The sequence below is a fragment of the Heterodontus francisci genome, chromosome 3, assembly GCF_036365525.1.
Source record: "Heterodontus francisci isolate sHetFra1 chromosome 3, sHetFra1.hap1, whole genome shotgun sequence".
NCBI classification, from domain to species: domain Eukaryota; kingdom Metazoa; phylum Chordata; class Chondrichthyes; order Heterodontiformes; family Heterodontidae; genus Heterodontus; species Heterodontus francisci.
Window position 1 is genome coordinate 173,781,295 of NC_090373.1, and position 26,351 is coordinate 173,807,645.

At 46.6% G+C, this 26,351-nt stretch overlaps 1 protein-coding gene across 1 annotated transcript; it reads left to right on the forward strand.

Moving 5' to 3' along the window:
- The first annotated feature begins 8,060 nt into the window (after positions 1 to 8,060).
- Positions 8,061 to 25,469, forward strand: LOC137367158 (photoreceptor cilium actin regulator-like). Its single transcript, XM_068028595.1, has 2 exons — positions 8,061 to 12,169; positions 25,346 to 25,469. The coding sequence occupies exons 1-2, from the start codon at positions 8,061 to 8,063 to the stop codon at positions 25,467 to 25,469; spliced, it is 4,233 nt and encodes a 1,410-aa protein (XP_067884696.1).
- The last annotated feature ends 882 nt before the right edge of the window (positions 25,470 to 26,351 follow it).

Below are 26,351 nucleotides of genomic sequence, written 5' to 3' on the forward strand. Positions count from 1 at the left end.
CGGAAGTGCAGAAGGTGTTCGTTTAGACAGGCATCAAGATCAGCGCAGGCTTGGAGGGTTGAATGGCCTGTTCCTGTGCTGTACTGTTCTTTGTTCTTTGATACTCCTATAATCAGCAAGAGGGAAAAATTAGATAAGGCCCGAATATGGGCATAGAGATCGCGATGTGCAATTACCCCATGCCTGGGCCCTGTGTGGCAGGCAGCAGGCAAACTTTATGCTGCCTGCTCATTTCAATGATTGTAGCATGCAGTCCAGCATGTAACAACACTGCTGACTGGCTGCATCTTCAACACGGCAGCACCAACAGTTAGCTTGCACCTCTTAAAGGGAGCCTGCCCCTCCTAAAGGGCAGCTGAACTCATGCAACAGGAGCTGTTTTAACGTGTTCAAGAAGGTGTGGCTGGCAGGTAAAGGAGAACAAATGGAGCCACCGGCCGGAGAGAGAGGTCTGGATTTACCAGTAGCGTTGTGAATCTGACATCAGAACCATTTATGGGACCCGACCCCACTTGAGGTTGTTACGTGACCTCCAGTACAAATTTTACAGTCGGCGACCAATTAGTGGCTCGCCTCCGCAATCACCATCCAATTAGAAATAGTGGTCATGTTCAGGAGGTGGGAGCTAGACGTGGCGGGCTCCATTTAAAGGGTGCCTGCCAGCCAACAATGTGTTTGCAGGCAAACAGTATTATGCAGAATGTGCAAGAGTAGAGAGCCGTAACATGGCATGCAATCATGAAAGGGCGGCCCCACAATTCAGCAATACCTCCCATGAGGTTCTGACAGAGGCAGTGAGAGCCCACAGGAATGTTTTATTTCCTGACAGCGGCAAGAGGAGACCTGACAGCCAGTCTCAGCTGGCTGGAGGTTGTGTGAGATGTCAGCAGCCACAGTGCGGTGAGCTGGACATGGGTCCAGCGCAGGAAGCACTTCAACAACCTCCTGAGGTCAGGAAAGGTGGATAAGATGCAATGCCCAACTGGCAGACATGAAGTAAATACATACTGAGCCCAGAAGGTGCTCAAGGCAGGCATTGCCCAGGAAAACATATGACATGTTGACTGCTCACCCGAGGGAAGAGGTCATAGCAATGTAGCTTTTGGAGCATGTAGAGTTCTGTAGAGTGTTATGACAGAGGTGGGAGGAGTGCATTGTTTTTCTAGTTCCACTTCTCCACAGGTCACAACATATATTTAATTGTTTATCCGGTTACTGATACAGTCTATCACAGACACTCTCTTAATTCCAGAATAAAAATACACCAACCAGGTTTCTTTAATAAATAACAAAATTATCAGTTTATATAAAATAAGACTTAACCAGTAATGAAGAAACACACAGATTGAAATATGGAAGTTCCCTTTTACCTTAGCCCCTCGCGCACACACACACCGGTTAACCGAAAAAAAAGAGATTTTCTCTTTCGAGCTCTGTTACAAAAAAAAACACAAAAAAGAATACTTTGGCCAAATACTTGCTAATGCATGAAAAAAAGAGAAGATATGGAAAGATGTCAGTTGTCCCTTTTTGGTTTGGCGTCCCAAATACACTGTCATGAAAACCACTGCTACCAAAATGGGACTTATTAATTTCACCATATGGAACATTAATTTTAAGCTGTTACTGGACTGAAAAAATAACTTGGTTTAAAAAGAACACTGAAACATGGCTGCACATTTTGCATTCTGAAAAACAGTTGAAAGAGAGAGGCAATGGTAGTGCTCACTGATTCAATTCACAAAGATTGGTCTGGGCAGCAGTGATGATCCACATCTTGCCTGTGTAAGAAGGAAGGCCTCGCCCTGTCTCCTTCTCTCTCTTGCACGAATTCCCAGGGATCCACGGAAGCCACTCAAACCTCAAGACAGAGGACTCTCAGCTAAACAAGTTGAAAGTGTGCACTGGGCCCCAACAAGAACTGCAAGACAATTGCAATCAAAGACCTTACATCAAATCCAAAAGCTAGTAACTAAACTCCAGCTATTACTTTAAGCCTTTCCCCTTCTTGCTCCTCCTCTGTCTCTATTTGCATGTGTGTTTATCACGTATGCATGCTAGCGTGGTCGTATCACATATTTCTAGTAGTTTTAACCAAATTAGAGTTTTAAACTTACACCTTTCTTGTTTAAATCCAAGAAAACTTGTCTGGTTGATTTCTTTTCCATCACAATTAGAGGGCAGTGAACAAGGATTCACTGAGGGGAAGCTAAAGACACAGTATTATAAAAATTAAACCCTGTTACGGCCAAACCAGACAAAGGCTGAGAGGGGAGCCCTAGACCCCTGCGTCACCTGGTCATGATAACACATAGACAGCTGTCACTGGGACCTTTCTAGATCAGTTCTTTTCAAGCAACATTGAAGATCTGTTTGGCAGGATTTCAAGGAGAAACGTGACAACAGAGGTTTATGGCAAGCTTTTCAGAAGAAATGCAGCATCTGTTTCTCTATTTCTAGAGCAAAGAGAAATTGACAGAATTTTTTTTTAAATGGGCAATTTAGGTGGATGTGTTAAGAAATGACAGATGGATATAATGTGGACAATTCTAAGGGAATGCGCATTGTCCCCAAGCTAAAGAAAGGGAAAATAGCCAAGAGTTCCCGCTCCAAAGATCCTGCCAGAGAGTACAGTGTGAGCAGCAGGTGAGGGCATGATCTGGCTTTATGATGCCCAGCATAGTTGAGCAGCCTGCTGGCCGGGTTCACGCGTGGAGAATGGCCACTCGGGCGGGGATGTTACAGGTGAACGGTAACAGCACTGCAGCCCATATTTCTGATGGCTCCAATAACTGAGTTTCCCAACAAGTTAGCTCTCATCCTTTGGAAGTGAATTTGGAACTTTTGATGAAAGGTCACAGACCTGAAACGTTAACTGTTTCTCTCGCCACAGACCTGCTGGGTATTTCCAGAACTTTCTGCTTTTATTTCAGATTTTCAGCATCTGTAGTATTTTATTTTTATTAAATTTTCAACTGGAACTGATTTCACGAGTAGTTTGATCATCCTTTAAACATGGACAGATTCTGCAGCAAGGCTTTGGGAGGCTTGTAGGTGCAATGGTCTCTTGCAGATTATTTAGTTTTAATTTCACGGGGAGCCAGGGGAGACTGGACATTTGTGTGATGGTTAAGTGTCTGTAAAGTTGAAGGTTTATGTATTGATACATAAACAGCTGTGTGAAAAGGCTGCCCTGGAAGTCAACATTTGTCAAAAGAAATACAGCTCGGATGATGGAAAAGTAACATGCATACCCAATTCAGTTTAAGGATCTGATTGGCAGATCAATCAGGATGCGTAAAAATAAAACAATTGACAGGACACAAGAACGAAAAATTCGGTAATGCTAAGACATAACAGGATCGGAACAAGTGTTAGAAAAGGGTAGTTGCTGGGAGAGAGACCTCAGAATGCCATGAAGCCTGATCAGCTGACAACTTTGCGGTTCACGTTTGTGAATTCTCTGATAAATGCTCACGGTTTAGCTGTTGAGCACTGCTGTTATGTGTCAGTTTAATTATTGTCAATAATAGTTATTTTGATATGCTTAATAAATCTGTGAATAACCAGCTGTAATCCTGTGAACCCAATTATTTTGAGGAGTAACTTATAAAACAGAAGATTCATTCTCCAACAATACCCAGTTTGAGACAACACAAATCCCGAAATTTGTCAACTGGCAAATTAACTAAACTGTCACACAGGTAGAAAACAGCGTCCGTCTCAGTGCCGCACCCAGAGCACAAACCTAAGCGAAGGAAGATGGGCTTTGCCCCTTCATTCTGGGTAAATCTTGTACAAAGAAGTTATTTCCTCTCTAGTTAACCCCATACAGAACAATAGGGACTGATACAGGAATTACAATGTGCTGTGGGAAAACAGATGGATATCCATGTTTCTCTCTTATCCTTTGCACTGCGGAAGATAGTCTATTGTGCTAGCTCCAAGTGCGAATCTTCTCCCTGTAGGAGGCAAAGAAAATTACTTATATTTTTATTTGATTTAACTGACTAAAATGTTGAGAAAGCGTGGCTAAAATGAGAATTACGGAAAAATCCTAATCGTGCTTTGTGTACTCATAACAAACGTGTTACAAACTTTGCACAGAATTAATTCTGGTCCCGTTGTAATAAAGGTGCTGACCCATTTATTGTAGTTGGCCTTCTTTAAACCAGAAGTGGAGGAATTTCAGAAAACGTGCATTTGTTACTGATGTCACAGAGCATAGAGGGAAGATTTCCACTATTAACTAGGCATTCGGAAATCAGAACCTCATTAATAAAGATAGGATTGTGGTTTTGTTACACTAGTACACAGGAAATGTCATCTTCTTTTCCCCTCCTCCAGCATTTTTAACTGGAAGCACAAACTTCAATCTTATATGAAGAACTGTAGAAATTTGTTTCATTATTTTTAGATTTGTTTTCGGATAAGGCTTGAAGGCCAAAATTTATTGCAATTCTCCAGTTGCCCTCAGGGTTTCATTTTAACAACATTGGCTTACTTCAGAGGGCATCTAAGAATCAACTGCATGGCGTGGGCTAGAGTGTCCCTAGGGGAGACAGGTTCATTAGTGAACTCATTGGAACAATGTGTGAGAGGTTTCCACCCCTATTTCATTTCTTAAGGAGGCTGCTCCTCGGTTTCTGGCTACATTTTAGCCCAATACTTCTGACCTTTGGCCTCCTGCTACAGAAGTGGACATGTGCAAGTCATGGACAGGCCAAGATGGCCATTCAAAGGTCCAGGGTGAGCACAGCTGTGGGGAGATTCCCTCTGGCTGCCTGCCTCTCCTCCACAGTGTAGTCTGTAACAGCATGGACTTGAAGAGACAACGTGTGCTGTCCACATGTACTGGCTTGTTCAAAACACCATGGTGCCGATTTGGCCTTTATAGACATCCAACTTTGGCCTTTCAGTCTATTCTTCTAAAGCCTTCATCTGCTTTGAACATCTCAATCCGTTCCACCTTCTCACCTCTTCTTTAAAGTTCTCATTGTCTGCGTCACCCCTACCCCCACCTCGTCCACCGACCCCCCCATTCCCACCCCCACCACCACCTCCACCTCGCCCACCGACCCCCCCCAACCCCACCTCCACCTCCAAACCAACAGCTGATTTTTCCCCTCCACCTCTGCATTGAGCGACTCTTCGTCTTAGTTGATTTCAGTCTCTATCTTAGTTCCAAATTCACTGTCCTCCTGTCCTCTCTAAATCTCTCCCTCCATACAAACTCGCTAACCAAGATTCATGGCCAACTCCTCAATCTCAACTTTTCCTCTGGTCACTCCACTCCCATCGTCACCAACTCATTCCCAAATATTGCCTTGTATTTTTCCCCACTTGTATCCTCTTACTGCACCCCGTCCCCAGTCCCCCACATTTCCTTCCCGACTTAGGCCAATGAAACCTTCACCATCTCCCATCCCAGTCAGTCTCTTTGGTACAGCTTCTATCTTCACTCCCTCAACGTCACGGGGTGCAGAGTTGAGCATATTTGGTCACAACTGGTTCAGTCATTCATTGCCAGACCTGGCTGGACCACATCAAACTCTACCCGGTCTCACTCTCTTCTGCCAAAACCGCCCTCAACTCTGGAATCATCCTGGAGAGTAAAGATAACTTGCATTTCTTTCTCCATTATCAACCATCTTCTTAAACTCCTCTCCCTGCCCCCTCCATCTTCATCTCTAACAGCAAACATGAGCAGCTCATGGGTTTCCTTGTCTCCAACTGCCTTTTCTCTCACCTCCCCTGATGTCCTCTTCAAATTCATCTGGAGCACAAGATCTATGTCCTTTCCCCTTAACCCTCATTTCCACAGAGCCAACCACTCAATTTCCCTTCCTGGCCCTGCAAGCTACCTGGGATTGTAAATGGTTGCCTCTTATCAAACATTGAGCATGTCCCTTTCAAACTCCTCTCCTCAAAAAACATACTATTGTCCATGCTCTGTCTTGACCAAACCTTGACCTTGACCATACCTTGACCTTGACCATACCTTGACCCTCATCCAACCTCTTTTTCCTCTCCAAAGTTGTTGAATGTGTTCCCCCTCCACGATCCAAGTCCATTTCTCCCACAGCTCCAAACAGGTTTCCATCTCAGCCACACCATTAAAATCACCCGAACTAAAGCTATGAATGACATTCTCTGTGACTCTGATGATGATCCATTATCTCTCTGCAACCTCATTGAACCCTTTGGAGTCTTTGACACGGTGAAACACACTCTCCTCCTTCAATTCTTTCAGAACATTCTTGGCTTTGAGGAAAGATCAGGGAAGTTGGATTAATTGGGCAGCACAATGGGCTGATGGTCTCCTTTTGTGCTGTAAGGTTCTATGATTTTCCTCTTGTGGGGTTTCCTTTATTTGATTCCACTTGTATTAGCTATTTGCAGCTTGAAGTCAATGGAGAGTAAAATTGGGCGGAGTATAAAGCAAGTATCTGATCCAGACTGTCTCATTCACATTAGGCAGTTCCCACTGTTTTCTGTACATCTGTTTCCTGTTTCTCGCATTCTCCTCAATTTTCCGCCCTCTTCTCTCTCGAAGGCACTGAGTCTTTCTGGTTCTATAGGTGGCACTTCCCACCGGTACTTTGCCGTAGGGGCCATTCTTCACATCTGAGCTAAGGCAATGCGTTTGACTCAGCTATTCAGCCACTGAAGACGTCACAGCTGAGTTCAATCTTCTCGTCAAGCAACATCAGCACAGCAATTACGAGCCCAGATAATTTAAGACTAAGTGGAGTGGTCTAGGCCGACCCACCTCACTAGCTCAGTCTTTCTGAGGCCAAGCGTAGCAACCGACTGTTAGTTGAGGTCAGATAACTCAAGCTAGCCAGGGGATTGAACCAACGTCTTACACGATCTCAATGGCCAAGTTCCATAGGGCATCTACTCTCTCTGATATTGGAATACATTTCCTATTGGTTCACTCAGCTTCACTCAATTAGCAGCACTGTCATCTAAGTCTGAAGGATAAAGCTTCAAGCCCCTCCACAGGAACTGAGCACACAACCATAGGCTGATACCTCAGTGGAGTACTGATGGAGTGCTGCCTTATTGCCAGAAATGCTATTCATTCAAACACTATGTTAAACCAAGTCACTGTCTACCTGTTCAGGTGGATAAGATAGATTCCACGGCACCATTCTAAGTAAACCAGGGGAATTCTCTCCCTGTCCCAGCTGACATCAATCCCTTAACCATAACCACCAAAAAAAAACTCTCACTGCTGTTTGTGGGACCTTGCTCCTGTACTGGCTTGCATCGCAACAGCAACAATAGTTCAGAAGCATCACATTGGCTGTGCTTTGGATGTCTTGAGGGCATGGAAGACGATATATAAATGCAAGTTCTTTCTTTCTAACTAGTGCTGAATGAAATTGATTTATACAGTGAGAGAAAACCATACGGTTCAGAAACTCAGAAAGTACAATCGTGCAGACTGTGTAGCACCTGTTGTCTTCCCCTGGCACTTCAAGTTTCAAGGTCAGAGTTCCTGAAGGAAGATTTATTGGGTTTAGCAAGGCTTTGGTGTTAAATACTATTGAATCAAAGCCCCTGTGAATATTTACCTTGCACTAACTCGACTGGTTTTTTAAACTGATCCTGATATCTGTTTATTTAAAAAAATATATTTTTTAATTAGTACTTTTCATTAACGTTCGACAGGATGCAAAGGAAAACTGACTAGCCAGGCCTGATTAACCTGATAAGCTTAAAATCTTATTCTTAGAAGCGAGGCAGGTAATGCGCTTAATCCACATTCTCTGAATCGTGAAGGTGGAGAGCAAGGGAACAGGGAATGTGCAGCACTTCAAAAGAAAAAGATACCCAAGAACCTGCCTGGTTACTGGAATGTTTTTATTATGTTCTAAAGAATGGCTGTCCAAGTCTCAAACGTCAGACCTGTCAAACTGTGAGGTTTCAGAGGACAATTGAAGCCACGTTGAACGAGAGCATCTGGAGATGACAGGAGGAGCCGTTGGGTAGTGTTGATCGTTCTTTGTCCTGATTACTTTGTGGTTTTTGCTTCAAAAGGAAAAGCAGCAATGGGGTGTGCACCGTCTCACAGCGAAATAATCCAGCACCTCGCAAAAAATACCTTGAGGCCTCTGAAGAAAGCCACGGCCCTGGCATCTGCAGACAAGACACAGGCTGAGAGCCGAACCCACTCGATCAGTGGAGGCTCAGGCAACTCCGACAGTGACTCTAACATATCTGAGGAGGGTCAGGAGAACACCAGCTGGCCAGGGAGTAAAGAGGACTGGCGCCAAGCGGAGAGGGGCCGTTGCCAGACTCTGCCTCCATCTACAGTGCCTGCTCGCATGCCCAAGCTTTACAATGAAGAGAAAAAAAGAGAAAAACTGGCGGCCGGTGTCAAGGTGGCAGTGTCAGAGGTCATCGTTTCACAGAAGTATGTGCCTCAGGAGATGCCTGTTCAGAAACAGCATACATACAGTGACAGCAACACAGCTCAGCAGCCCAAGAGAACCAGGAAACAAAAAGGTCGTCAAGCCAGCAAGCAGACAAAGAGCGCCAAGCTGAGGGCAAAGAGCCATTCCAGAGCTGAAGACGAAGAGAAAGTAGATTTTCCCACATCGCTGGTTAAAGCCCACCAGGCAGCTTATGCTTACCTTAACCCCAGCCTTTCCAAGTATGATGCAGTTCTGAGTCTAACTGAGCAGGCTGCACAGACTCAGCTAATGCTTCAACAGATGGTGAGTTTCTTGACCCTTCGCTTCGAGGAAGTCAACCAGATCCTGGAGGAAATAGCTAGCGAAGGCGAGAGGCTGGTGAAGGATGTCGGACCTCATCTCGCATGGCCTGTTGAGAAAGGAGGCCCGAAAGACCAGCCGGACCTCCTGCAACAGTTGCTGCAGTACACAGTCAACAAGATGCAGGCGACGAATGGCACAGTGATCTCACTGACAGCCACAACCCTGCAGGAAGCCTGTGGCTATCTGCAGTCCGCTGCAGACACTTTCCAAAAGAGACTAGCAGTGAAACAGCAAGTGGACGGGCGACTGCAAAGAATGATTGCTCAGTTGGAGAGCTGTGCTTGGCAGCAATCTCACCCCAAACCAGGAGACACGGCCCTTTATTCAGAGGACAGTGGTATTGGAGCAGATACTGATTCCATGAAAGAGTACTGCAACCCTGATAAATGTGCAAGGCGCTTAAGTTATGATTCTAATGCGTATCTTTTATGCAGAGATTCTCTTCCACATACTTTCCACAGGCAAACAGGCCTTTCACATGCGGCAGTTTGTACTTCAAAGTCGCATGACTGTACTCTTGATCGTCAGCTCAAAGGCATATTTCACTCGTCCCACGGGGAGAAAGCATTGTCCTCCCAGTCCTCGGTATCAGTAAGTACATTTCAATCTTCACTAATGCAGAACAGATCATTCGATTCCTTTGAGTCAGTTACGAGCACTGACTGCGAGGCCCTGGTTTGGGCCGAGTCGATGGATTTTTACTCACTGGGCGAAGAGGACGATGAGGAAAGTGACTCAGAAATAACCGCCGAGGGAATGCCGCAAAGGCCGAGGTCATCCCCTCCAGAAACCAAAGCCGTGCGTCCCGCCCCGAAAAGGATTGACGTCCCTGAGAATGAAGAAATGACCATCAAAATAAAAGATGCCATCAGCGACAAAATCCAGTTTGTCCCAATTACCTCGGGGTCTAATGTTTGGTCAGACGAAGAGAGCAAACTGTGCCCCGTGAGGCCTAGTAGCGCCAAGGGCTGCAAAACCCGAGTCCGCAAAAAGCGGCGATCGAGGTCCGCCGAGTCACTGAAGAGCAAGGCCGAGGCAGAGGACCCGACTCTTCTGGAACTTCAGAGGACGCAAAAGGATTTGAGCAGGCGGCTGGAGAAAATGCTCCAGCCCAAAGATGACAACAAGGGTGTCTCGGGGCAGCGAGAGACGGTGATGCCGAAGCTGCCGGCCAACCTACCCAGCGCAGAGCAGGCAGCGCCCACAAGCAAGCTGAAAGCCTCCCTCCACAGCAACTTCAGCATCCTGCCCAGTCAGGAGAAGGTGCTGCTCAAGAGAAACACCCCTGGGACAGGCAGCCAGGCCAAGACGAAGGCCGCCCCTTCGATAAAACATGACCCAGCCAATGCCAAGGAAAACCAGGGGCCACCCGAGCCTTGCGCTGGGAAAGGCAGCGCTGCTCAGCCGCAGCGGAACTGTGCGCAGGGACCGATGGACAACCTCAGCTGGAGAGACGACGACGCTACAGCTGGGGACCCAGGAGGGACACGGCGGATCAGCGCTCCAACATTCCCCCTGCTCCCTCCGGCGGAGACCGGGCCAGGCCCAGAGGAATTCCCACCTCCGCCGCTCGAAGTCGCGATAGATGGTGTAACAACGGAGTCTGTGCCGAGACACACGTGCGCGGAGATGGGAACGGGGGTGGCGGACGCAGGTGCATTGGTGACAGTGGGGGCCTACACCTGTGCGGGAGAAGGCACAGGAGAAGTGGCAGCAGAGGATGCTTGCGCAGTGAAGGAGGCCGCCGTTTCCAGAGTGACGGTGACACAGCGGCTCCTGGCATCACTCGACACGGCGGCCCTGCTGCCGAGTAAACACCCAGGAGGCAGAATCAACCTCAGCCTCAGGGCTGCCAGGAGCTCCCGGAGGCCAGCGGTACCTGAAGCGCAGGGGAGGAGCAGCCAGGATCACATTCACAGTGCTGAGTCCCAGCGCAGACTGAAGGCCACAGGCTGGGGTGGCCAAAACTGGCCACCATACAAAATCATCAATCTGCGCTATGCCGGCGCATCCTGCAGCTCGCCCGAAAATGGAGCAGCCCAACAGCTGCCCGAGCATGGCAGGCTGGCCTCCTCACCCAGGAGGCAGGCAGAGACCGAGGCCGAGACTGAGGCCAAGGCCGAGGCAGAGGCTGCCTCTCCTTCTACTGTTGTCAGACAGCATCGGCTATCGGCCGCTTCACCACCCAGCAGCCCCGCCACCCTCAGCAAACTAACTCCCGCCAAACTCACACCTCACTCACCCCCAAGGGAGAGGAAACATTCCGCCGGCGCCCCCTCTCCACTCAGCCACCTCCTGCAGGCAACAGGAGGCCCAGCTCCTGCTCCCACTCCCTCACCTCCTGCCGAGAGGAAGAGCTTCTCCAGCCCACCTTTGCCACCCAGAAACCTTTACCGACCGGCTGGTTACACCTCACTCTCGCCCTCTGCGGCCAGGCGATGTCCAAACCCAGTCTGGGGTCCGCAGCAGCCAAGCCCACCGGCCACTCAGGTGCAGCTGAGGCCCCTGGTCAGTCCCAGGAGGTCTGGCGCCCCCGTGCCAAGGAAAGTGCCCAGCCCCCCGGCCCACTGTCAGCTGCACAGCCCCCCTGCTCACCACCAGCCGCCCAGCCTCCCTGCTCACCGCCAGCCCCCCAGCCCCCCTGCTCACCGCCAGCTGCCAAGCTCCCCTGCTCACCGCCAGCTGCCCAGCCCCCCTGCTCACCGCCAGCCCCCCAGCCCCCCTGCTCACCGCCAGCCCCTCAGTCCCCCTGCTCACTGCCAGCCGCCCAGCCCCCCTGCTCACCGCCAGCCGCCCAGCCCCCCTGTTCACCGCCAGCTGCCCAGTCCCCCTGCTCACCGCCAGCCCCCCAGCCCCCCTGCTCACCGCCAGCTGCCCAGCCCCCCTGCTCACCGCCAGCTGCCCAGTCCCCCTACTCACCGCCAGCCCCTCAGCCCCCCAGTGCCCAGCCCCCTGCTGGTTGCTAACGCCGTTTCTCCGCCAGTAGTTCAGCGGAAAAGACCTCCCGACCATCCTGAGGTTGCCCGGGAGTCTCAGTGCCCTGGGAAATTTGGATCCAACGCTTCATCCATCTTCTGCCCGCTCTCCAACTCCATATTTGAATCCCAGCCGCCTTCTCCTCCAGTAGGCACAGTGAATGCAGCAGCTCCATTGCAAAACATCATCCTGGGAGACAACAGCCCAATGATGTCCAGGGCAGTGTGGAGGAACAGCTTCATGCTCAGGCAGCCGGGCGACAGGCAGAGAAGGTTGACCTTGAGTGGTGTCCACCCACAGCCTTTTGTTAAGAAGAATTACCTTCCGGACTTTAAAACTGGGGCTCAGAGTCTCCTGCCCACATCTGGTTCAGGTGGAAGTGAACCCACACTAAACAGCGTTGGGTAAGCATTGTATTGGCTTCAATCGGGATTGCAGTGGGCATCCTTATGGTTCAGTTTAAGCTGTGATTGCCTTCAGGACGGGCAATCATCAGCAGGTGCTAAAGAAAGAAGTTTCATTTATATAGCACCTACCATGATCTCAAGATACCCCAAAGAGCATAAGAACATAAGAAATAGGAGCAGGAGGAGACCATATGGCTGCTCAAGCCTGTTCTGCTATTCAATAAGATCATGGCTGATCTTCCACGTCAAGGCAATGATCACACTACTAGGAGTATTATATAGGCCACCAAGTAGTGAGAGAGAGAGATAGAGGAGCAAATCTGCAGGGAAATCACAGAGATGTGCAGGAACTATAGAGAGATGATATTGGGGAACTTTAATTACCCAAATATTGATTCAGATAAGTTTAGAGTTAAGGGAAAGGAAGGGGAGGAATTTCTGGATTGTGTTCAGGAGAACTTCCTTGATCAGTATGTTCTCGGCCCAACTAGAAAGGAGGCATTGCTGGATTTGGTGCTGGGAAATGAGGTGATCCAAGTGGATCAATTGTCTTTTGGGGATCACTTGGGTAAGAGTGATCATCGTATCATAAGGTTTAGATTTGTAATGCAGAAAAGCAAAAAACAATATAAGGTCGAATGGCTAGATCGGAAGACGGTTAATTTCAAAGTGATGAGAAAGGAGCTAGCCAGGGTAGAACAGAACCAAAGACTGACAGGAAGAGCTGTATCAGAACAATGGGTTATCTTTAAGGAAGAGATGCTTCAGGTACAGGCGAGGCCGAAAGGTAGGGGAACCAAAAACAGAGCTCCTTGGATGACGAGGGAGATGGAGATTATGATGAAACCAAAAAAGAGGGTGTATGATGCATGTCAGGTGAATTCTTCAAGTGAGAACCCAGACAAATACAATAATTTAAGAGGCGAGGTGAAGAGGAAAATAAGACTGGCAAAGAGAATATGATAATAGAATGGTAATGGGAACGCAAAAATCTGCTACCAGCATGTAAATAGTAAGTGGGTAGCAAGAGGTGGAGTGGGGCCTATTAGGGACAAAGAGGGTAATGTATGCTAAGAGGAACAGGACAAGGCTAGAATGCTTAATGAGTAGTTTGTATCGGTGTTTACTAAGGAAGAGGATTCTGACAAAAGATTAGTATAAGTGGAGAGTAGAGGCAATGGATAGGGTAAAAACTGAGAGGGAGGAGGTACTGGAAAGGGTGGCAATGCTTAGGGTAGATAAGTCACCTGGTCCAGATGGCGTGCATCCCAGGTTGCTAAAGGAAGTGGGGGTGGAGATAGTGGAAGGGCTTACCGTAATCTTCCAATCTTCCCTGGATACGGGAAGGTGCCAGAGGATTGAAGTGCGGCAAATGTGACACCCTTATTCAAGAAATGGTGTAAGGACAGTCCTAGCAACTATAGGTCAAGTTAGTTTAACATCAGTGGTGGGTAAGGTCTCAGAAACAATAATCAGGGAAATCAGGGGGAAAAAATCAACAGGTACTTGGAGAGGTTTGAGTTAATTAAGAAGAGCCAGCATGGATTTGTAAAAGACAGATCATGCTTGACCAATTGAATTTTTTGATGAAGTAACAGAGAATGTTGATGAAGGGAATGCGGTGAATGTTGTCTATATGGATTTTAAGAAAGCGTTTGATAAGGTACCACATAAAAGGCTGGTTAACAAAGTTGAGGCTCATGGAATAGGAGGGTCAGTGTCCAGTTGAATAAAAAAATTGGCTTAAGGGCAGAAAACAGCGAGTCGTGGTAAATAGTTGTTTTTCAAACTGGAGGATGAAAGGTCAGAGCTACGACCACTAATTTTTTGCTGTATGTAAATGACTTGGATCTCGGAATAGAGAAGAATTTCAAAATTTGCCGATGATACCAAACTTGGAGGAGTGACAAACAGTGGGGATGATACAAACTGCCTGCAACAGGACATAGATAGACTAGCAGAATGGGCAGACAAGTGGCAGATGGAATTTAATACAGACAAGGGTGAGGTGATGCATTTTGGCAGAAGGGATCGGATGAGACAATATCAACTTCATGGCGCAGTTCTAGAGAGTGTGCAGGAACAGAGGGACCTGGGGGTGCATGTGCATCGTTATTTGAACGTGGTAGGACATTTTAAGAGTGTGGTTAGTAAAGCATATGGGATCTTGGGCTTCATAAATAGAGGCATAGAATACAAAAGCAGGGAAGTGATGCTGAACCTTTTTAAATCTCTGGTTAGGCCCCAACTGGAGCATTGCATCCAGTTCTGGTCACTGCACTTTAGGAAAGATGTGAGGATCCTTGAGAGGGTGCAGAGGAGATTCACCAGAATGGTTCCAGAGATGAGGGATTTTAGCTACAAGGTTAGGTTGGAAAAGCTGGGGTTTGTTAGACATTGGACTCTTGAAGGACTACGGGGATCGAGCAGAGAAGTGGGATTGCTCCACGGAGAGCCGAGATGGACTTGATGGGTCTAACTATGACTCTAACTCCACTTTCCAGCCCAATCCCCATATCCCTCAATTCCCTATGTGACCAAATTTTCTTTACAGCCAATGAAATACTTTTTGAAGTATAGTCACCATTGTAACCAATCTGTGCACAGCAAGATCTCAGAAAGAGCAATGTGATGATGACCAAATAATCTCTGTTAGTGTTGAATTTTAGCCAGGATAGCAGGGGAAAAGTCCTGCTCTTCTGCAAAATACTGCCATGGGATCCTTTACATCCACCAGAGAGTGTAGACAGGGCATTGGTTTAATGTCATATCTGACTCCTTCAGCACTGCACTGGAGTGTCTGACTCCAAGGCGAGACAGTGATTACTGACACTCATAGGCCTCAGTGAGAAGGAATTTAAAAAAATTGGAAATCACCATGAAATATTAAAAATAATTTTTGGGTCCCACTATGTCTAGAATTTTGGGAGTAAATTCACAACCTGTTCAGAACTGGCTGCAAGAAATTCACATTCTCTGGTCTTGTTGAATGGGGCAGAGCTTTGTTAATGAGCAGCAGAGTATTGTGGTGGAGATTCCAACGATTTGGTGCAAAAGATCAAGGAAATTTGATGTCATGTAAAAAATGGTGTTTCAGGCAAATTTCCACAATCGCGTGCACTGAAAATATGCATTACACCATATTTACGGAGTTGTTTCAGCAGAATTTTTCAGAAAATTCTGAGCCCAGCCACCAGCGGAATTCTTAACCCATTACAACCCTCTACATGGTCATTTCCTTCTCCCATTTCACATGCTGCCAGTTCACTTCAATGCCAGCTTGTGGGGGTGGGGGGGGGGGGGAAACAATGGCATAGTGGTAATGTTACTGAATTAGTAATCCATAGGCCCCGACTAATGCTCCAGAGACATGAGCAGCTGGGGGAATTTAAATTTAATTGATTAATAAATCTGGAATACAAAAATAAAAGAGCTAGTCTCAGTAATAATGATCACAAAACTATTGAATTGTTGTAAAAACCTATCTGGTTCACTAATGTCCTTTAGGGAAGGAAATCTGCCGTCCTTACCTGGTCTGGCCTACATGTGACTCCAGACCCACAGCAACATGGTCGACTCTTAACCGCCCTCTGAAATGGCCTAGCAAGCCACTCAATTGTATCAAAATGCTACAGAAAAGTCCGGGAATAGAACCGCACAGATGACCTGACATTGACCTAGGCACTGGAAAAGAAAACAACACTCCTTGCAAAGTCCTCCTTACTAACATCTGGGGACTTGCACCAAAATTGGGAGAGCTGTCCCACAGTTTAGTCAACTGGATCATACCTTACAACCAGACTCTTCCATCACCCGGGTATATCCTGCCAGTGGCAGCATAGAGGTATACAGTTGGGAAGGAGTGACCCTGGGAGTCCTCAACATTGCCTTAAACCTCCTACTGATTACCACCTATCACCACTGAGCTGATGAATCAGTACTTCTCCATGCAAAACACTACTTGGAAGAAGAACTGAGAATAGCAATGGTACAGAATGTACTCTGGGTAGGGGAGTTTAATATCAATCACCAAGAGTAGCTTGGTAGCACCATTACTGGCTGAGCTGGCTGAGTTCTGAATGGCATATCTACCAGACTGGGCCTGTGGTAGATGGTGTGAGAACCAACAAGAGGGAGAAACCTTCTTGACCTCAACCTCGCCTTCACCAATCTACCTGTTGCAGATGCATTGGTCCATTACAATATTGGTAGGTGGCCACCACACAGTCCCTGTGGAGACAAAGACCCATATTTATATTGGCGATACCCTCCATCGTGTTGTTTGGCACTACCACCATGCTAAATGGGTTAGATTCAGAACAGATCTAGCAGCTCAAAACTGGGCATGAAACACTGTGAGCCATCAGCAGCAGCGGATTTCTATTCAACCACAATCTGTAACCTCATGGCCTGGCATACGCCATCCACAAAAAAAGGTCAAATCCAATCCAGCCAATTACAACCCCATCAGTCTGCTCTCAATCATCAGCAAAATGGTGGAAGGTGTCATCTACAGTGCTATCATGCGGCATTTACTCAGCAATAACCTGCTCACCAATGCTCAGTTCGGCTCCAGACCTCATTGCAGCCTTGGTCCAAACATGGACAAAAGAGCTAAATTCCAGAGGTTAGGTGAGAGTGACTGTCCTTGACATCAAAGCAGCATTTGACCAAGTGTGACATCAAGGAGCCTTAGCAAAATTGAAGTCAATGGGAATCAGGGGGATAGCTCTCCACTCGTTGTAGTCATAGTTAGCACAAAGGAAGATGGCTGTGGTTGTTGGAGGTCAATCATCTCAGTCCCAGGACATCACTGCAGGTCGTGTCCTAGGCCCAACCATCCTCTGCTACTTCATCAATGGCCTTCCTTCAATCATAAGGTCAGAAGTGGGGATGTTCGCTGATGATTGCACAATCTTCAGCACCATTCGCAACTCCTTAGATACTAAAACAGCCCGCGTCCGCATACAGCAAGACCTGGACAACATTCAAGCTTGGGATGATAAGTGGCAAGTCACAGTCGCGCCACACAAGTGCCAGGCAATGATCATCTCAAACAAGAGATAATCTAACCATCTCCGCTTGATGTTCAATGGCATTACCATTGCTGAATCTGTCACTATCAACATCCTGTGGGGTTACCATTGACCATAAACTGAACTGGACCAGCCATATAAATATTGTGACTACAGAGCAGGTTAGAGGCTAGGAATTTTGCAGCAAGTAACTCACCTCCTGACTCCCCAAAGCCTGTCCATCATCTACAAGGCACAAGTCAGGAGTGTGATGGAATACTCTCCACTTGCCTGGATGAGTGCAGCTCCAACAACATTTAAGAAACTCGGCAACATCCAGGACAAAGCAGCCTGCTTGATTGGCACCCCATCTACCACCTTCAACATTCACTCCCTGCACCACCGCACACAGCGGCAGCAGCGTGTACCGTCAACAAGATGCACTGCACCTTCCAAACCCACAACCTCTACCAACTAGAAGGACAAGGGCAGCAGATGCATGGGAACATTACCACCTGCAAGTTCCCCTCCAAGTCACACACCATCCTGACTTGGAACTATATCGCCGTTCCTTCACTGTCACTGGGTCAAAATCCTAGAACTCCCTTCCCAACAGCATTGTGCATGTAGCTACACTACATGGACTGCAGTGGGTCAAGAAGACAGCTCACCACACCTTCTCAAGGGAAATTAGGGATGGGAATAAATGCTGGGCTAACCAGCGACGCCCACATCCAATGAATGAATTTTTAAAAATTACCTTGCCATGGTTTAACATCGTAGTCCACATTATTGGTCCTTTCTAAATTGCAGTGTGTTGTATGTTGTAATTCCTTTTGATGGTTTTTATTGCATTAGCTCTCACACACTTCTAATTGGACTGAATGATTTTACCTCCAGTTTAGGCGAAGTAACAGACATGACAGTAACTGCCACTTTTGTGGTTCCATGGGCAGTCAGAGAAATGGACCAGGCTGCTCGAAAGGGAACCTTGGGGCGGGGGTTGGGGCAGTGGTGGGGGTTGGGGAGAGGCAGAAGAGGCGACAATGCGTAGATGCTAGAAATAATCATAAAAATTACTTCAAATTAGATTGGTTTTAATTGGTAGCAGTAGAACTTCAACATTGTCAAATCTTCCACAAATTTAAGTAGAGATCAGAAGGCCATTCAGCCCATTTAGTTCACCCTTTCAGTTTTCACCTGTTACAGTTCTCCAACTGCTTAGAAACAAAGAAAGACTTACAGTACTGAAGGAGGCCATTCAGCCCATCGTGTCCATGGTGACTGCCCTGTCTAATCCCACCTTCCAGCTCTTGGTCTGTAGTCTTGTGGGTCACAGCACCTCACGTGTATATCCAAGTGGTTTTTTAACATGCAGTGAGGATTTCTGCCTCTAACACCCTTTCAGGAAGTGAGTTCCAGACTCTAACCACCCACCTGGTGAAAAAACGTACTCCTCTACTCCTCTCTAATCCTTCCACCTTCCCCTTTGTTATTGACTTCTCTGCTAATAGAAGTAGGGTCATCCTATAAATTCTGTCTAGGCCCCTCATAAAAATGTTGTACACCTCAATTAAATCTTTCCTCAGTGTTCTCCTGGCCTCTAAATACTTGGGGGCTATCCCTTCCTCTCTTTTTAAACAACAGTGAACATTAGCAGTCCTCCAGCACCATGCCTGTAGCCAGAGAGGGTTGGAAAATGATGGTCAGAGCCTCTTCAACGACTGCAGAGTTTTTTCTTCTATTACTCTCAACCTATTCAGAAGATGTTTTCCAGATATCGATCATTCATTATGTGAAGAAGTGGTCCCTGATAACAGTCCAGAACTTGCCCTTTACAGGAATAGAAGTAGGCCTCCTGTGTAAAGAATCTTGGTCAGACCCCAACTGGAGTAGTGCATGCAATTTTGGGCACCACGCTTCAGGCAGGATATATTTATATAAGGATATATATAGTGATAGGGGACTCTATCGTAAGGGGTGCAGATAGGCGTTTCTGTGGCCGCAAACAAGACTCCAGGATGGTATGTTGCCTCCCTGGTGCTAGGGTCAAGGATGTCTCAGAGCGGCTGCAGGACATTCTGAAAGGGGAGGGTGAACAGCCAGAGGTCGTGGTCCATATTAGTACTAACGACATAGGCAGGAAGAGAGATGAGGTCCTGCAAAGTGAATATAGGGAGTTTGGCAGCAGGTTAAAAAGCAGGACCTCTAGGGTTGTAATCTCAGAATTACTCCCTGTGCCACGTGCTAGTGAAGGTAGGAATAGGAGGAAAAGGCAAATGAATGCGTGGCTGAAGAGCTGGTGTAGGCGGGAGGGCTTCAGCTACTTGGATCATTGAGATCTCTTCTGGTGCAGAGGTGACCTGTACAAGAGGGACGGGTTGCATCTGAACTGGAAGGGGACCAATATTCTTGTGGGGAGGTTTGCTAGTACTACTCGGGAGGGTTTAAACTAGTCTGGCAGAGGGGTGGGACCCAAAGTAGTAGTCTCTCCAATGAGATAGTTGAGGTAAATGTAGAGGTTAAAGCAAGCAAGTCCAGTAGGCAGGCCGGGCAGGGGCAGGACAGGGAGTGTGGAAGGTCTGGTAAGCTAAACTGCATTTACTTTAATGCAAGAAGCCTTAAAGATAAGGCAGATGAACTCAGAGCATGGATCGGTACATGGGATTGTGATATTATAGCTATTACGGAAACGTGGTTGAGGGATGGGCAGGACTGGCAGCTCAATGTTCCGGGGTACTGATGCTTCCGGCGTGACAGAGGTGGAGGTAGGAGAGGAGGGGGAGTTGCACTATTGATTAGGGAGGACATCACGGCAGTACTTAGAGAGGATATTCCGGGGGGAATGCCCAGCGAGGCCATATGGGTAGAACTTAGAAATAAGAAAGGGGTGATCACTTTGATGGGATTATACTATAGGCCCCCCAATAGTCAGAGGGAATTGGAGGAGCATATATGAAGGGAAATCACAGATAGGTGTAGGAATTATAGGGTTGCAATAGCAGGTGATTTTACCTTCCCTAATATTGACTGGGACTGCCTTAGTGCTAAGGGATCAGATGGGGAAGAATTTGTTAAGTGTGTCCAGGATAGTTTTCTGAAGCAGTGTGTGGATGGCCCTACTAGAGAAGATGCTACACTCGACCTCATCTTAGGAAATGAGGATGGGCAGGTGGTTTATGTGTCAGTGGGGGAGCACTTTGGGACCAGTGACCATAACTCTATTAGCTTCAAGATAGTTACAGAAAAGGATAGGACTGGTCCTCAAGTTGAAGTCCTAAATTGGGGGAAGGTTAATTTCGATGGCGTCAAACAGGAACTCTCAAAAGTTGAATGGGAGAGACTGTTTACAGGTAAAGGGACGTCTGGCAAGTGGGAGGCTTTTAAAAGTGAGATAGGAAGAGTTCAGGACCGGCATGTTCCTGTTAGATTGAAGGACAAGGCTGGCATGTTTAGGGAGCCTTGGTGGATGAGGGATAGTGAGGGTCTGGTCAGGACAAAGAAGGAGGCATATGTCAGGTATAGGCAGCTGGGATCAAGCGAGTCCCTCGAGGAGGATAAGAGATGTAGGTGTACACTTAAGAAGGAAATTAGGAGGGCGAAAAGGGGCCATGAGATTTCCCTGGCAGAAAAGATAAAGGAGAATCCTAAAAGATTCAAAAGTATATTAAGAGTAAAAGGGTAGCTAGGGAGAGAGTAGGTCCCCTTAAGGATCAGTGTTCTAATCTATGTGTACAGCCACAGGAAATGGGCAAGGTCTTAAATGAATACTTCTCATCTGTATTTACCATGGAGAAGGTCATGGAAGCTAGTGAGTTCAAGGGAGGGAACAGCGATATCCTGGAGCATACCAACATTACAAAGCAGGAGGTGTTGGAGGTTTTGAAGCGCATTAAGGTGGATAAATCACCAGGGCTTGACCAGGTGCATCCTAGGATGCTATGGGAAGCAAGGGAGGAGATTGCTGGGGCCCTGGCAGAGATTTTTGTATCATCGTTAGCCACGGGTGAGGTACCGGAGGACTGGAGGATAGCTAATGTTGTGCCTTTATTTAAGAAGGGCAGCGGGGATAAGCCAGGGAAGTACAGGCCGGTGAGCCTTACATCAGTGGTGGGAAAGTTATTGGAAGGGATTCTGAGAGATAGGATTTATATGCATTTGGAAAGGCATGGTCTGATTAGGGATAGTCAGCATGGCTTTGTGTGTGGGAAATCATGTCTCACGAATTTGATTGAGTTTTTTGAGGAGGTGGAAGTTGTCTACATCGACTTTAGCAAGGCCTTTGACAAGGTCCCACATGGTAGGCTGGTCCGGAAGATTCGAACACATAGGATCCAGGGTGAGCTAGCAAATTGGATACAAAATTGGCTTGGCGATAGGAGGCAGAGGATGGTAGTGGAGGGTTATTTTTCAGTTTGGAGGCCGGTGACCAGTGGTGTGCCACAGGGATTGGTGCTGGGCCCTCTGTTGTTTGTCATATATGTTAATGATTTGGATGTGAATGTAGGGGGCATGATTAGTAAGTTTGCAGATGACACCAAAATTGGTGGTATAGTGGACAGTGAAGAAGGTTGTCTAAGGTTACAACAGGATATAGATCAACTGGGAAAGTGGGCAAGGGATTGGCAAATGAAATTTAATGCAGACAAGTGTGAAGTGATGCATTTTGGGAAGTTAAACCAGGGCAGGACATATACAGTGAATGGCAGGGCCCTGGGGAGTGTTGTTGAGCAGAGGGACCTTGGGGGGGCAAGTACATAGTTCCCTGAAAGTGGCAACACAGGTAGACAGGGTGGTGAAGAAGATGTATGGCATGCTTGCCTTCATCGGCCGAGGCAATGAGTACAAGAGTTGGGACATCATGTTACAGTTGTACATAACGTTAGTTAGGCCGCATTTGGAGTACTGTGTGCAGTTCTGACCGCCGCACTACAGGAAAGATGTGATTAAGCTAGAGAGGGTGCAGAAAAGATTCACAAGGATGTTGTCTGGTTCAGAGGGTTTGAGTTATAAAGAGAGATTGGATATGTTGGGTTTGTTTTCCCTGGAGCGAAGGAGGCTGAGACGGGACATGATAGAGGTATATAAAATTCTGAGAGGCATAGATAGGGTAGATAGCCAGAGACCATTTCCCATGGTAGGGGTGACTAGAGGGCATAGATTTAAGGTGAGAGGGAGGAGGTTTAAAGGGGATCAATGGGGTAAATGTTTCACACAAAGAAGAGTGAGTATCTGGAATGAGCTGCCTGAGGAGGTGGTGGAGGCAGGAACACTAGCAACATTTAAGAGGCTTCTGGACAGGTACTCGAATGAGCAAGGCATAGAGGGATATGGAATTAATGCAGGCAGGTGGGAATAGTATAGATAGGCATTATGGTCGGCATGAACGCGGTGGGCCGAAAGGCCTGTTTCTATTCTGTATGACTCTATGACTCTATATTGCAGTGTAGTTTCACCAGAAGGATACCAGGGCTTTAAAGATTAAACAATAAGCTCAGTTTTACATAAACTTGCTTCATATTCCCTTGAGTTAATTCAGGTTACAAGTAAGAATTAGCTAACTCCTTATCATTCAGTCAAGGTCACTAATTGTGCCAGTTAATGTGCATCATTAAAGCAACTGTGCAGCTGAGATGCGGACAGCAATATACTGAGCCCTTTAGTGAAACTATCACTGACTGCAGGTAATTCATCTTTCTTTGGATAGTTACATAACAGCAATGGACAGCTGGGAACAACTGCAACAAGGAGCAAAGACTCAGGAGAGTTAGCCCTGCTGGTTGTTGGGTGCACAAAGAATGTGTGAAAACAGAAAAATCTGGTCTGCCAGCATCTGTGGAGAGAGAAACAGTTAATGGCTGTAAATTTGCACTCCCCCCAGAGCAGGCTGAGAGGTGGGGGGGGGAGGTGTAAACTCGGGTGGGATGGCGAGGGGCAGTGCCGTGCCCATCACCTACACACCTCTGCTAGTATTTGACCAGTGTCCGGGAGGTAGCAGGTGGTCCGCCCACCTTTAGGCCAACTGAGGCCCTTAAGTGGCTAATTAATCAGGCTGCCCATCAAAATCTGCTGGCCTCCCTGTGGCCTCGGTGGGGTGCCTTTCCGAATTGGAGAGTAACCCCAGCAGCAAGTGCCACCCCCACTGTAAGAACCCCACCCCCAACCTTGTGATCGACCAATCCCCTCCCTCTAGTTGGGGCCTTCCTGATTGGCTCCAGCGATTCCCCAACCCCACTTACCTGCACTCCAGGCCTCCTCAATGGCTGCTGCTGCTCTGGGTACTGCTGCAGTTTCAGGTCAATGACCTTTCACCAGAACGGGAATGTGTACTGAACTGGGACCAGCCACACCAGAGTTTTTCCACAGCTCAGTGCATGTTCTAAAAGGCCTGGCTCAGCCAGTGATGGATCATTCTGGGTTTGAAACTCTGTGGCAAAGTTCAGAGAGTGCCACTATCAGGGTCAGGTGCCAGAGAGAAATATAACCCTGTCATGTATGAATGCCTAAAGAAATGAAAGAGTGAAGGGCAGGAAAGAGGTAAAAAAAACTCTATACAATTGATGGCATTGAAATTGTGTAATTTTGGTAATGAAGAGTGACCCATTTGTGAAATTTCTGTTTGTTTTTTTAATAAAGGCAAAACCCCATTTATAAGATACAGCTTAATGGCCTCATTAAATGACTAATATAACTTAAAGAGACATCAGCTTCCATGATTTTGTGATACTATTTAAGTCCGATTACATTCCGATTAGTTTGATCAATAACATACGTCATTACAACTGTATTGACTGTAAAGTGCTTTGAGACATCCTGAGGTTGTGAAGGATGCTATATAAATGCAACTTCTTTCTTTATGCCAGGTCCTCTCATAACACTTTTCAATTTCTGTTAACATAATATCTGCTATTTTCTATGGGTTAAGCTCTCAACTTCTGTAAGGAATACCAAAGAAAAGTCCTGGACTGGAAAAATCTCCATATGGCCAGTCCCGAAAACCTAATCACCCAATCCCGCAAATATCTTCCCAAATCTTCCCATTATTTTTCCACACCATTTACCTCCACTGGATATCCATCCCACATCTGCATCCACCCTGTGTCTCAGGTAATTAAATCTAAACCATCCATACACCTTCCCTCTTCCACCTTCCCTGTTATTCCCCTTTCCCCTGTTCTAGAGTTTTATGGAAATCCGAACACATTTTTACAGGATGTGGTTTTGTTGGGCTCGGGTCGGGTTTCATTTGCAGACCTGAGCCGGCCTTTAGCTTAGAGGCCTCGATTTCATAAACAGAGGCATTCAGTACAAAAGCAGGGAAGCTATGCTGAACCTTTATAAAGCTCTGGTTAAGCCGCAACGAGAGTATTGCGTCCAATTCTGGTCACCACACTTTAGAAAGGATGTGAGGGTCCTTGAGAGGGTGCAGAAGAGATTTACCAGAATGGTTCCAGGGATGAGGGACTTTAGCTACAAGGTTAGTTGGAGAAGCTGGGGTTGCTCTCCTTGGAGCAAAGGAGGTTGAGGGGAGATTTGATAGACGTGTACACAATTATGACCGGTTTAGATAGGGTAGACAAAGAAAAGCTGTTCCCATTAACCGATGACACAAGGACTAGGGGACACAGATGGAAGGTTTAGGGCAAGAGATGCAGGGGGATGTGAGGAAGAACCTTTTTACACAGCGAGTGATTATGACCTGGAACTTGCTGCCTATGAGGGTGGTGAAAGCAGAGACAATGAACGATTTCAAAGGGAAATTGAATGCAAACTTGACAGAACTAAACTTGCAGGGCTACGGGGATAGAGCAGGAGAGTGGGACTGACTGGATTGCCCTACAAAGAGGTGGCATGGATTTGATGGGCTGAATGGCCTCCCTCTGTGTCGCAATTATGCTAACTCGAAGCTTGAAATGATGGATTTATCACTTCTCAAAGTAGTTGACAATGATGAACTCCTTTTGAAATATGATGACTACCATTATGTGGCTGAAGTGTTACAGAGATGAAACTTTGTGAAACCTGGGGCATGTACAGTTATATAACACACAAAAGCACTGCAGTCAATGGTGAAATATTTAAATTCAGTCTAATGGGATTGGTATTGTCATTAGCTTCTTATACTAATCCCAGTGAACTATTTTTCTTCCCTCAACAGTTTAGGTGGGAATTTTGAGAATGAAGACAATCCATGGACAAGGAATTACGTGTCCGAGCTGAGAGGGTCCAGCCGATCTATCTCCCACCCAGAACTGTGCATCATTGGTCAGGGGCTACAGTGAGCCTTACAGACTCTGTTAATAACACTGTGAGATTTCCAATGCTCCCCATCCAGGACGAACTCAGATTATCTGGTATTACAATAGCGTGACAAAGTAATCCTATCTGGTCGGTACTTAATGAGGTTGACCTATTTAAAATGATATGCACGGCATATTGGAGAAATATTCGCATTATTTATTTATTTTTCTAAATTGGTATTGGATGACTGTGTGATTTTGAGACATTGTCCTTTCACCTGTAGGAGAACTGCATTGGGAAAGAATTGAGCCCTGACAAATGGGACTAAAATCTCCTGTCTAAGATTGAAGTGATTTTCATTAGCCCCAGTCCAGCTCTGAATGATCATATGCACTCAAACGATCCTCAGCATTGTCACTGAGCGATAAATAAGCATGAGTAATGTTTGAAAGATAACGAAACATTTGTCGTGGAATTTTCCTGGCTGTTGAACGAGTCGTTAACCTTTAGTTTGTGGAAGGTTCAAATGAAATGCGATAACTTATCAGCAAGGGCAAATCCTCAATGAGAGTCACGATCCAATGTTCTTTGCAATACATCCAATTGACTTTCTCTTCAACCTGTTGTATTATTTATTAATTGAACAACGAAGGAGAATAACTAGTTCAATTGGAGAACTAGACTGATATGTTGAGCCAACCAGTCTCTCTGGTGCAGAACATGTGAAAGTTTCTCATTAATGGCCAATTAGAGTTGAAGGATCATGTGATTTTTTTTTTTGATGTTGGGGAATTCTCTATTGTGAACTTCTTTGGTTTTCACATGGTTACCAGGCTATATCTTGGAACAGTTCCACTGAAGGTGACAAAACATTGATGGGGAAAGACGCAAAATCATATTGCATGCCCAGTATCTTATGAGGG

What these genes read in the sequence shown, in the direction of transcription:
- LOC137367158 (XM_068028595.1), top strand. Translation starts at nt 8,061, where the DNA reads ATGGGGTGTGCACCGTCTCACAGCGAAATAATCCAGCACCTCGCAAAA. An exon ending in CCCACACTAAACAGCGTTGG is followed by an intron (nt 12,170 to 25,345) that starts GTAAGCATTGTA and finishes TTCCCTCAACAG; the next exon opens with TTTAGGTGGGAATTTTGAGA.